The following is a 14,350-nucleotide window of genomic DNA, read 5'->3' on the forward strand; positions in this document are numbered from 1 at the left end:
ATGTTTATAAAAACCAATTTTTAAAAAGATCGTATCTCAAGAATTAATTGAGATATTAAGCTGAAATAAGAACCACTTTATAGCAAATTTAATGTAGTTTCAACATACCAAAAATTATTATTTCGATTCTATAAATCTCACTGATGCGATTTTTTAAATTTAACTCTGTCGTTATAGAGGTTTAGTTGATACTAATTTATTTAAAAAATCGTAACTCAAGAACTAATTAAGATATCAAATTGAAATAAAAACCATTTTAAAGCAAATTTAATTAATTATTAATGTGAATAAAATCGTTTTTTTATCTCTAAAAATTTCGACGTTACGATTTTTTTAATTCATCCCTATCAAATCACTTTTGATTGGTGCTATTTATAAAAACCAATTTTTAAAAAGATCATATCTCAAGAATTAATTGAGATATTAAGATAAAATAAGAACCATTTTATAACAAATTTAATGTAGTTTCAACACACCAAAAATTATATCTTCGATTGTATACATCTCGTAGATGCGATTTTTTAAATTCAACTTTGTCGTTATATAGGTTAAGTTGATACTAATTTATTTAAAAAATTGTAACTCAAGAACGAATTAAGATATCAAATTGAAGTAAAAACCATTTTAAAGCAAATTTAATTAATTATTATTGTGAATAAAATCGTTTCTTTATCTCTAAAAATTTCGACGTTACGATTTTTTTAATTCATCCCTATCAAATCACTTTTGATTGGTGATGTTTATAAAAACCAATTTTTAAAAAGATTATATCTCAAGAATTAATTGAGATATTAAGATGAAATAAGAACCACTTTATAGCAAATTTAATGTAGTTTCAACATACCAAAAATTATTATTTCGATTCTATAAATCTCACTGATGCGATTTTTTAAATTTAACTCTGTCGTTATAGAGGTTTAGTTGATACTAATTTATTTAAAAAATCGTAACTCAAGAACTAATTAAGATATCAAATTGAAATAAAAACCATTTTAAAGCAAATTTAATTAATTATTATTGCGAATAAAATCGTTTTTTTATCTCTAAAAATTTCGACGTTACGATTTTTTTAATTCATCCCTATATGATCACTTTTGATTGGTGATGTTTATAAAACCAATTTTTAAAAAGATCGTATCTCAAGAATTAATTGAGATATTAAGATGAAATAAGAACCGTTTTATAGCAAATTTAATGTAGTTTCAACATACCAAAAATTATTATTTCGATTCTATAAATCTCCTTGATGCGATTTTTTTAATTTAACTCTATCGTTATAGAGGTTAAGTTAATACTAATTTATTTAAAAAATCGTAACTTAAGAACTAATTAAGATATCAAATTGAAGTAAAAACCATTTTAAAGCAAATTTAATTAATTATTAATGTGAATAAAATCGTTTATTTATCTCTAAAAATTTCTACGTTGCGATTTTTTTAATTCATCCCTATCAAATCACTTTTGATTGGTGATGTTTATAAAAACCAATTTTTAAAAAGATTATATCTCAAGAATTAATTGAGATATTAAGATGAAATAAAAACCATTTTATAGCAAATTTAATCTAGTTTCAACACACCAAAAATTATTATTTGGATTCTATAAATCTCATTGATGCGATTTTTTAAATTTAACTCTGTCGTTATAGAGGTTAAGTTAATACTAATTTATTCAAAAAATCGTAACTCAGGAACGAATTAAGATATCAAATTGAAATAAAAACCATTTTAAAGCAAATTTAATTAATTATTAATGTGAATAAAATCGTTTCTTTATCTCTAAAAATTTCGACGTTACGATTTTTTTAATTCATACCTATATAATCACTTTTGATTGGTGATGTTCATAAAAACCAATTTTTAAAAAGATCGTATCTCAAGAATTAATTGAGATATTAAGATGAAATAAGAACCGTTTTATAGCAAATTTAATGTAGTTTCAACATACCAAAAATTATTATTTCGATTCTATAAATCTCCTTGATGCGATTTTTTTAATTTAACTCTGTCGTTATAGAGGTTAAGTTAATACTAATTTATTTAAAAAATCGTAACTCAAGAACTAATTTAGATATCAAATTGAAATAACAACCATTTTAAAGCAAATTTAATTAGTTATTAATGACAATAAAATCGTTTCTTTATCTCTAAAAATTTCGACGTTACGATTTTTTTAATTCATACCTATATAATCACTTTTGATTGGTGATGTTCATAAAAACCAATTTTTAAAAAGATCGTATCTCAAGAATTAATTGAGATATTAAGATGAAATAAGAACCATTTTATAGCAAATTTAATCTAGTTTCCACGCACCAAAATGCGAAATTTTAAATTCAACTCTGTTGTTATGTATCTTAAGAATGAAATAATCGAAAACAATTAATTAACGTTGAATCCTTTATTATTTTAATAACAGTTTGTATTTTTATATACATATTAATATTTGTACATTTATACATAATTTTTTCCTCCATAACTCGTTCAATTTATTCTTGATTACTAATTGCACACGAAGCATTTTCTTTCAATTTTGATTATACATTTTATTTCGTTCGTTTATTATTGTCAGTTATACATAAGTATTCGTTATATTTATCGCTGTTTATACTTATTAAACAACGAGTCAATAATTTATATACGTTTTCCTAATCGTAAATTGACAAGTATGAGATTCGATATAAAAAATCGTTTTTAAATCAAAATTAAATAAATAATTAATAATAATAACGTTTCTTTTTTCTCAATAATAAAAATTAAGTTAGATATGCGTTTGTTTTGTGATATGTAAAAAAATCGCTTTTCCTAAAGTACAATTTTTGTTTTATTTAATTTTTTTTCTTTCTTTCGTTGATGTAGTACTAAGTATGTAGAAAAATACTCGTTATTTTTTGATTTTCAAAAAAGCAAAACGTGATTATTTTAAATATATTAATTATTATTATTTTTTTTTTAATCGCTACACTTTTTATATTTGCTAAGTTTACAGAAGCTATTCACCATTCAAGTTCAACAATTAAATATTTTGTGCTAGCTTATCACATGTTCTGACGTAAACTAAGTTATTTTTTTTATTGATTTTTATTTAATATCCATCATTTGGGTGTTATTATTAATAAATATATTATAAACTAAAAATTATTACGTATTACTTAATTTCTTTAAATACATTGAGATCATCTTTATCGTTAATATTTAAAAATTAAGTGCTAAAATCTATCAAAAATTATTGTATTTATATTATTATTGTCATTATTCATAATTTCATTTTGTTTTGTTATAAATTATATACACTACAAACATCGGGCAGTATCCTATAATATTTATTTATTTGTAATAAGAATGACTAATTTTCGAAATCATCGTCATAATTAAATCCGGTGGGGCAACACAACCCTTCAGTTCCATCAGCTCTTATACAAAACAATAAATTCTCAGCAGTCGTCACTTCATGGGGCATAATTCCATGGAATTCTTTCAAATCGTTCGCTGGGAACCACGCTTTCTCTTCATCTTCGATTATAATTATTCCAAAGAATCTATTTCGTAAATCAAATTATTAATAATCGTTAAATTAAACGAATTTGAATTGATTTGTACCTGCATATTGCCACCAAAGGGATCCAGATAACAGAAATCAAAATAACAACGGATATCAAAACGATGGCCCATACGGGCCATGAATGCCTCTCGGTTTTCCCTTCGGATGCGATCCAAGCCGGATATCCGGATCCGTCGGTGATAATTTCAATTATACTGGCCATTAAAATCGAAATCATAGTCAAAGGTGATAAATATTTCCAACAAATTAACCAATACAGACCCGGTCGTTGCCCAGTCATCATCTCAATATCATCTGCAAATCTAAATTCATTACCATTTATAAGAGCCATACATAAACGATAAAAAAAATTAAATTTGAATACCTTTTTAATCCATAAACATACGCAACCGCTATACATTCAAACAACGCTATAATTAATAAGGGAAAATTTCCACTAAAATTATCGAAAAGTATAAAAATGTAGTTTCCGGCTCCGTGGGCAAACCCCATGGAAAGAAGGCAACACGTTAAACAAATCACGCCTGTTAATATTTCCTTTCGCAGATCCGGGAAAAGTTTCATGTCGACGATCGAGGTGACTACGCCCTCTAACGTGCCGAATTGAGAATCGATTCCGAGGGTAAATAACATTAGAAAGAACAGGATCGACCAAAACGGGGCTCCCGGAAATTGATTTATCGCCTCGGTGAAAATTATAAATGCCAGGCCAGTTCCGGAAGCGGACTAAAAATAAAAATGTTTCAGCAAATCGATACTATAGAAAAATTATGGTGTTTTTTTTTATTAAAGTTTTCTACTGCTATTTCAAATTAATTAAACGTTTAAGTGTTTAAAATAAAAAATATTTTGACAACATACAGATGTTTCTGTAAGTCGTGGCATAATTTTAATCACAAATTCCAGAGTTAAAATGAAACTAGTGATGGAATGGATAGTGATTTTGCGAAAAAAATGGCAACATCGAAAATTTTATCAAAACTTCAAATATTGTTTTCTCAAAAACGAAAAGTTATTTCTCAAAATGTGTTAGTTTATTGGAAAGAGAAGACTTTTATTGGCACTTTGGGAAATTTTCATACTCATATTCCAAAAGCTGGATTTTATACGAATTTTTAAAACTTAATCGGCGAAAATTGTAAAATTCGAAAAAACTGTCGATCATTTCTAAAATTTATTTCTCAAGAACTAAAAGTGATTTTTCAAATCGGCTTTTTGCGTTAAAAAGAGGATACTTTTATTAATAATTGGTGATATTTCCACAAGGATACTTCAAGAAATTAATTTTATAGCGAATTTTGAAAGTTATCGATGAAAATTGCAACATCGAAAATTTTGTCAATACTTCAAATATTGTTTTCTCAAAAACGAAAAGTTATTTCTCAAAATGTGTTAGTTTATTGGAAAGAGAAGACTTTTATTGGCACTTTGGGAAATTTTCATACTCATATTCCAAAAGCTGGATTTTATACGAATTTTTAAAACTTAATCGGCGAAAATTGTAAAATTCGAAAAAACTGTCGATCATTTCTAAAATTTATTTCTCAAGAACTAAAAGTGATTTTTCAAATCGGCTTTTTGCGTTAAAAAGAGGATACTTTTATTAATAATTGGTGATATTTCCACAAGGATACTTCAAGAAATTAATTTTATAGCGAATTTTGAAAGTTATCGATGAAAATTGCAACATCGAAAATTTTGTCAATACTTCAAATATTGTTTTCTCAAAAACTAAAAGTTATTTTTTAAAACGGGTTGGTTCATTAGAAAGAGGATACTTTTATTAACACTTTGGGTAATTTTCATACTCATATTCCAAGAACTTGATTTTATACGAATTTTTAAGACTTAATCCTCGAAAATTGCAAAATTCGAAAAAATTGTCGATCATTTCAAAAATTTATTTCTCAAGAACTAAAAGTGATTTTTCAAAACAGCTTTTTGCATTAAAAAGAGGACACTTTAATTAATAATTGGTGATATTTTCACAAGGACCCTTCAAGAAATGAATTTTATAGCGAATTTTGAAAGTTATCGATGAAAATTACAACATCGAAAATTTTATCAAAACTTTAAATATTGTTTTCTCAAAAACGAAAAGTTATTCTTCAAAACCGGTTGGTACATTGGAAAGAGGACACTTTTATTAACACTTTGGGAAATTTTCATACTCATATTCCAAGAGTTGGATTTTATACGAATTTTTAAAACTTAATCGGCGAAAATTGCAATATTAGAAAAAATTGTCGATCATTTCAAAAATTTATTTCTCAAGAACTAAAAGTGATTTTTAAAAACGGCTTGTTGCATTAAAAAGAGGATACTTTAATTAATAATTGGTGATATCTACACAAGGATCCTTCAAGAAATTAATTTTATAGCGAATTTTGAAACTTATCGATGAAAATTGCTACATCGAAAATTTTATCAAAACTTCAAATATTGTTTTCTCAAAAACTATAAGTTATTTTTCAAAACGGGTTGGTTCATTGGAAAGAGGACACTTTTATTAACACGTTGGGATATTTTCATACTCATATTCCAAGAACTGGATTTTATACGAATTTTTAAAACTTAATTGGCAAAAATTGCAAAATTTTAAAAAACTGTCGATCATTTCAAAAATTTATTTCTCAAGACCTAAAAGTGATTTTTCAAAACAGCTTTTTGCATTAAAAAGAGGACACTTTAATTAATAATTGGTGATATTTTCACAAGGACCCTTCAAGAAATGAATTTTATAGCGAATTTTGAAAGTTATCGATGAAAATTACAACATCGAAAATTTTATCAAAACTTTAAATATTGTTTTCTCAAAAACGAAAAGTTATTCTTCAAAACCGGTTGGTTCAAAGGAAAGAGGACACTTTTATTAACACTTTGGGAAATTTTCATACTCATATTCCAAGAGTTGGATTTTATACGAATTTTTAAAACTTAATCGGCGAAAATTGCAATATTAGAAAAAATTGTCGATCATTTCAAAAATTTATTTCTCAAGAACTAAAAGTGATTTTTCAAATCGGCTTTTTGCATTAAAAAGAGGATACTTTAATTAATAATTAGTGATATCTCCACAAGGATTCTTCAAGAAATTAAGTTAATGCAAATTTTGAAAATTATCGATGAAAATTACAACCTCGAAAATTTTATCAAAACTTCAAATATTGTTTTCTCAAAAACTAAAAGTTATTTTTCAAAACGGGTTGGTTCATAGGAAAGAGCACATAATTATTAACATTTTGGGAAATTTTCATACTCATATTCCAAGAAATCGATTTTATACGAATTTTTAAAACTTAATCGGCGAAAATTGCTAAATTCGAAAAGATTGTCGATCATTTTAAAAATTTATTTCTCAAGAACTAAAAGTGATTTTTCAAAACGGCTTTTTGCATTAAAAAGAGGATACTTTAATTAATAATTGGTGATATTTCCACAAGGATCCTTCAAGAAATTAATTTTATAGCGAATTTTGAAAGTTATCGATGAAAATTGCAACATCGAAAATTTTATTAAAACTTCAAATATTGTTTTCTCAAAAACTAAAAGTTATTTTTTAAAACGGGTTGGTTCATTGGAAAGAGGATACTTTTATTAACGCTTTGGGAAATTTTCATACTCATATTCCAAGAAATGGATTTTATATGAATTTTTAAAACGTAATCGGTAAAAATTAGCAAAAATTGTTGATTATTTCAAAAATTTATTTCTCAAAAACTAAAAGTGATTTTTCAAAACGGTTTGTTGCATTAAAAAAAGGATACTTTAATTAATAATTGGTGATATCTACACAAGGATCCTTCAAGAAATTAATTTTATAGCGAATTTTGAAAGTTATCGATGAAAAGTGCAACGTCGAAAATTTTATCAAAACTTCAAACATTGTTTTCTCAAAAACTAAAAGTTATGTTTCAAAATGTGTTGGTTAATTAGAAAGAGCACACAATTATTAATATTTTGGGAAATTTTCATACTGATATTCCAAAAAATCGATTTTATACGAATTTTTAAAACTTAATCAGCGAAAATTGTAAAATTAGAAAAAATTGTCGATCATTTCAAAAATTTATTTCTCAAGAACTAAAAGTGATTTTTCAAAACGGGTTGGTTCATAGGAAAGAGCACATAATTATTAACATTTTGGGAAATTTTCATACTCATATTCCAAGAAATCGATTTTATACGAATTTTTAAAACTTAATCGGCGAAAATTGCTAAATTCGAAAAGATTGTCGATCATTTTAAAAATTTATTTCTCAAGAACTAAAAGTGATTTTTCAAAACGGCTTTTTGCATTAAAAAGAGGATACTTTAATTAATAATTGGTGATATTTCCACAAGGATCCTTCAAGAAATTAATTTTATAGCGAATTTTGAAAGTTATCGATGAAAAGTGCAACGTCGAAAATTTTATCAAAACTTCAAACATTGTTTTCTCAAAAACTAAAAGTTATGTTTCAAAATGTGTTGGTTAATTAGAAAGAGCACACAATTATTAATATTTTGGGAAATTTTCATACTGATATTCCAAAAAATCGATTTTATACGAATTTTTAAAACTTAATCAGCGAAAATTGTAAAATTAGAAAAAATTGTCGATCATTTCAAAAATTTATTTCTCAAGAACTAAAAGTTATTTTTCAAAACGGGTTGGTTCATAGGAAAGAGCACATAATTATTAACATTTTGGGAAATTTTCATACTCATATTCCAAGAAATCGATTTTATACGAATTTTTAAAACTTAATCGGCGAAAATTGCTAAATTCGAAAAGATTGTCGATCATTTTAAAAATTTATTTCTCAAGAACTAAAAGTGATTTTTCAAAACGGCTTTTTGCATTAAAAAGAGGATACTTTAATTAATAATTGGTGATATTTCCACAAGGATCCTTCAAGAAATTAATTTTATAGCGAATTTTGAAAGTTATCGATGAAAATTGCAACATCGAAAATTTTATTAAAACTTCAAATATTGTTTTCTCAAAAACTAAAAGTTATTTTTTAAAACGGGTTGGTTCATTGGAAAGAGGATACTTTTATTAACGCTTTGGGAAATTTTCATACTCATATTCCAAGAAATGGATTTTATATGAATTTTTAAAACGTAATCGGTAAAAATTAGCAAAAATTGTTGATTATTTCAAAAATTTATTTCTCAAAAACTAAAAGTGATTTTTCAAAACGGTTTGTTGCATTAAAAAAAGGATACTTTAATTAATAATTGGTGATATCTACACAAGGATCCTTCAAGAAATTAATTTTATAGCGAATTTTGAAAGTTATCGATGAAAAGTGCAACGTCGAAAATTTTATCAAAACTTCAAACATTGTTTTCTCAAAAACTAAAAGTTATGTTTCAAAATGTGTTGGTTAATTAGAAAGAGCACACAATTATTAATATTTTGGGAAATTTTCATACTGATATTCCAAAAAATCGATTTTATACGAATTTTTAAAACTTAATCAGCGAAAATTGTAAAATTAGAAAAAATTGTCGATCATTTCAAAAATTTATTTCTCAAGAACTAAAAGTGATTTTTCAAAACGGGTTTTTTGCATTGAAAACAAGATACTTTAATTAATAATTGGTGATATTTCCACAAGGATTCTTCAAGAAATTAATTTTATAGCGAATTTTGAAAGTTATCGATGAAAATTACAACATCGAAAATTTTATCAAAACTTTAAATATTGTTTTCTCAAAAACGAAAAGTTATTCTTCAAAACCGGTTGGTTCATTGGAAAGAGGACACTTTTATTAACACTTTGGGAGATTTTCATACTCATATTCCAAGAAATCGATTTTATACGAATTTTTAAAACTTAATCGGCGAAAAGTGCTAAATTCGAAAAGATTGTCGATCATTTTAAAAATTTATTTCTCAAGAACTAAAAATGATTTTTCAAAACGGCTTTTTGCATTAAAAAGAAGATACTTTAATTGATAATTGGTGATATTTTCACAAAGACCCCTCAAGAAATGAATTTTATGACGAATTTTGAAAGTTATCGATAAAAATTGCAACCTCAAAAATTTTATTAAAACTTCAAATATTGTTTTCTCAAAAACTAAAAGTTATTTTTCAAAACGGGTTGGTTCATTGGAAAGAAGATGCTTTTATTAACACTTTGGGTAATTTTCATACTCATATTCCAAGAACTGGATTTTATATGAATTTTTAAAACTTAATTGGCGAAAATTGCAAAATTTGAAAAAAGTGTCGATCATTTCAAAAATTTATTTCTCAAGAACTAAAAGTGATTTTTCAAAACGCCTTTTTGCATTAAAAAGAGGATACTTTTATTAATAATTAGTGATATTTCCACTAAGATTCTTCAAGTAATTAATTTTATAGCGAATTTTGAAAGTTATCGATGAAAATTACAACATCGAAAATTTTATCAAAACTTTAAATATTGTTTTCTCAAAAACTAAATGTTATTTCTCAAAACGGGTTGGTTCATTGGAAAGAGGATACTTTTATTGACACTTTGGGACATTTTCATATTCATATTCCAAGAACTGGATTTTATACGAATTTTTAAAACTTAATCGGCGAAAATTGCAAAATTCGAAAACATTGTCGATCATTTCAAAAATTTATTTCTCAAGAACTAAAAGGGTTTTTTCAAATCGGCTTTTTGCATTAAAAAGAGGATACTTTAATTAATAATTAGTGATATCTCCACAAGGATTCTTCAAGAAATTAAGTTAATGCAAATTTTGAAAATTATCGATGAAAATTGCAACCTCGAAAATTTTATCAAAACTTCAAATATTGTTTTCTCAAAAACTAAAAGTTATTTTTCAAAACGGGTTGGTTCATAGGAAAGAGCACATAATTATTAACATTTTGGGAAATTTTCATACTCATATTCCAAGAAATCGATTTTATACGAATTTTTAAAACTTAATCGGCGAAAACTGCTAAATTCGAAAAGATTGTCGATCATTTTAAAAATTTATTTCTCAAGAACTAAAAGTGATTTTTCAAAACGGCTTTTTGCATTAAAAAGAGGATACTTTAATTAATAATTGGTGATATTTCCACAAGGATTCTTCAAGAAATTAATTTTGTAGCGAATTTTGAAATTAATCGATGAAAATTGCAACATCGAAAATTTTATCAAAACTTCAAATATCGTTTTCTCAAAAATTAAAAGTTATTTTTCAAAACAGGTTGGTTCATTGGAAAGAGGACACTTTTATTAACACTTTGGGAAATTTTCATACTCATATTCCAAGAGCTGGATTTTATACGAATTTTTAAAACTTAATCGGCGAAAATTGCAAAATTCGAAAAAATTGTTGATCATTTCAAAAATTTATTCCTCAGAACTAAAAGTGATTTTTCAAAACGGCTTTTTGCATTAAAAAGAGGATACTTTTATTAATAATTGGGTGATATTTCCACAAGGATTCTTCAAGAAATTAATTTTATAGCGAATTTTGAAAGTTACCGATGAAAATTGCAACATCGAAAATTTTATTAAAACTTCAAATATTGTTTTCTCAAAAACTAAAAGTTATTTTTCAAAACGGGTTGGTACATTGGAAAGAGGACACTTTTATTAACACTTTGGGAAATTTTCATACTCATATTCCAAGAACTGGATTTTATACGAATTTTTAAAACTTAATCGGCGAAAATTGCAAAATTCGAAAAGATTGTCGATCATTTTAAAAATTTATTTCTCAAGAACTAAAAGTGATTTTTCAAAACGGCTTTTTGCATTAAAAAGAGGATACTTTAATTAATAATTGGTGATATTTCCACAAGGATTCTTCAAGAAATTAATTTTGTAGCGAATTTTGAAATTAATCGATGAAAATTGCAACATCGAAAATTTTATCAAAACTTCAAATATCGTTTTCTCAAAAATTAAAAGTTATTTTTCAAAACAGGTTGGTTCATTGGAAAGAGGACACTTTTATTAACACTTTGGGAAATTTTCATACTCATATTCCAAGAGCTGGATTTTATACGAATTTTTAAAACTTAATCGGCGAAAATTGCAAAATTCGAAAAAATTGTTGATCATTTCAAAAATTTATTCCTCAGAACTAAAAGTGATTTTTCAAAACGGCTTTTTGCATTAAAAAGAGGATACTTTTATTAATAATTGGGTGATATTTCCACAAGGATTCTTCAAGAAATTAATTTTATAGCGAATTTTGAAAGTTACCGATGAAAATTGCAACATCGAAAATTTTATTAAAACTTCAAATATTGTTTTCTCAAAAACTAAAAGTTATTTTTCAAAACGGGTTGGTACATTGGAAAGAGGACACTTTTATTAACACTTTGGGAAATTTTCATACTCATATTCCAAGAACTGGATTTTATACGAATTTTTAAAACTTAATCGGCGAAAATTGCAAAATTAGAAAAAATTATCGATCATTTCAAAAATTTATTTCTCAAGAACTAAAAGTGATTTTTCAAAACGGCTTTTTGCATTAAAAAGAGGATACTTTAATTAATAATTGGTGATATTTCCACAAGGATCCTTCAAGAAATTAATTTTATAGCGAATTTTAAAAGTTATCGATGAAAATTGCAACATCGAAAATTTTATTAAAACTTCAAATATTGTTTTCTCAAAAACTAAAAGTTATTTTTCAAAACGGGTTGGTTCATTTGAAAGAGGATACTTTTATTAACACTTTGAGTAATTTTCATACTCATATTCCAAGAAATCGATTTTATACGAATTTTTAAAACTTAATCGGCGAAAATTGCAAAATTCGAAAAAATTGTTGATAATTTCCAAAATTTATTTCTCAAGAACTAAAAGTGATTTTTCAAATCGCCTTTTTGCATTAAAAAGAGGATACTTTTATTAATAATTGGGTGATATTTCCACAAGGATTCCTCAAGAAATTAATTTTATAGCGAATTTTGAAAGTTATCGATGAAAATTGCAACCTCGAAAATTTTATAAAAACTTCAAATATTGTTTTCTCAAAAACTAACAGTTATTTTTCAAAATGAGATGGTTCATTGGAAAGAGGACACTTTCATTAACACTTTGGGAAATTTTCATACTCATATTCCAAAAACTGGATTTTATACGAATTTTTAAAACTTAATCGGCGAAAATTGCAAAATTCGAAAAAGTGTTCGATCATTTCAAAAATTTATTTCTCAAGAACTAAAAGTGATTTTTCAAATCGGCTTTTTGCATTAAAAAGAGGATGCTTTTATTAATAATTGGTGATATTTCCACAAGGATTCTTCAAGAAATTAATTTTATAGCGAATTTTGAAAATTGCAACATAGAAAATTTTATCAAAACTTCAAATATTGTTTTCTCAAAAACTAAAAGATATTTTTCAAAACGTGTTGGCTCAATGGAAAGTGCACACAATTATTAACATTTTAGGAAATTTTCATATTTATATTCCATGAAATCGATTTTATACGAATTTTTAAAACTTAATCGGCGAAAATTGCAAAATTCGAAAAAATTGTCGATTATTTCAAAAATTTATTTCTCAAGAACTAAAAGTGATTTTTCAAAACGGCTTGTTGCATTAAAAAGAGGATACTTTTATTAATAATTGGTGATATTTCCACAAGTATTCTTCAAGAAATTAATTTTATAGCGAATTTTGAAAGTTATCGATGAAAATTGCAACATCGAAAATTTTATTAATACTTCAAATATTATTTTCTCAAAAACTAAAAGTTATTTTTCAAAACGGATTAGTTCATTGGAAAGAGGACACTTTTATTAACATTTTGGGAAATTTTTATACTCATATTCCAAGAAATCGATTTTATACGAATTATTAAAATTTAATCGGCGAAAATTGCAAAATTCGAAAAAATGGTCGATCATTTCAAAAACTTATTTCTCAAGAACTAAAAGTGATGCTTCAAAACGGCTTTTTGCATTAAAAAGAAGATACTTTAATTAATAATTGGTGATATTTTCACAAGGACCCCTCAAGAAATGAATTTTATAGCGAATTTTGAAAGTTATAGATAAAAATTACAACCTCGAAAATTTTATTAAAACTTCAAATACTGTTTTCTCAAAAACTAAAAGTTATCTTTCAAAACGGATTGGTTCATTGGAAAGAGCACACAATTATTAACATTTTGGGAAATTTTCATACTCATATTCCAAGAAATCGATTTTATACGAATTTTTAAAACTTAATCGGCGAAAATTGCAAAATTTGAAAAAATTGTCGATCATTTCAAAAATTTATTTCTGAAGAACTAAAAGTGATTTTTCAAAACGGCTTGTTGCATTAAAAAGAGGATACTTTAATTAATAATTGGTGATATTTCCACAAGGATTCTTCAAGAAATTAATTTTATAGCGAATTTTGAAAGTTATCGATGAAAATTACGCCATCAAAAATTTTATCAATACTTCAAATATTATTTTCTCAAAAACAAAAAGCTATTTTTCAAAACGGATTGGTTCATTGGAAAGAGAACACTTTTATTAACACTTTGGGAAATTTTCAAACTCATATTCCAAGAAATCGATTTTATACGAATTATTAAAACTTAATCGGCGAAAATTGCAAAATTCGAAAAAAATCTCGATCATTTCAAAAATTTATTTCTCAAGAACTAAAAGTGATTTTTCAAAACGGCTTTTTGCATTAAAAAGAGGATACTTTTATTAATAATTGGTGATATTTCAAGAAATTAATTTTATAGCGAATTTTGAAAATTGCAACATCGAAAATTTTATCAAAACTTCAAATATTGTTTTCTCAAAAACTAAAAGATATTTTTCAAAACGTGTTGGCTCAATGG

General features: G+C 25.4%; 1 protein-coding gene across 1 annotated transcript in view; it reads right to left on the reverse strand.

Moving 5' to 3' along the window:
• Window positions 1-2,385: 2,385 nt before the first annotated feature.
• LOC111422335 (sodium-dependent neutral amino acid transporter B(0)AT3) overlaps window positions 2,386-14,350 on the reverse strand; it is a 39,543-nt gene continuing 27,578 nt past the window's right edge. Inside the window, exons 5-7 of the mRNA XM_023055543.2 lie at window positions 3,926-4,287; window positions 3,600-3,863; window positions 2,386-3,538 (exon numbers count right to left, since the gene is read on the reverse strand). Coding sequence (XP_022911311.1) covers window positions 3,346-3,538; window positions 3,600-3,863; window positions 3,926-4,287 — 819 coding nt within the window. The 3' untranslated portion in view covers window positions 2,386-3,345. The remainder of the gene's footprint in view (window positions 3,539-3,599; window positions 3,864-3,925; window positions 4,288-14,350) is intronic.

The sequence above is a fragment of the Onthophagus taurus genome, chromosome 1, assembly GCF_036711975.1.
Source record: "Onthophagus taurus isolate NC chromosome 1, IU_Otau_3.0, whole genome shotgun sequence".
Lineage (NCBI taxonomy): Eukaryota > Metazoa > Arthropoda > Insecta > Coleoptera > Scarabaeidae > Onthophagus > Onthophagus taurus.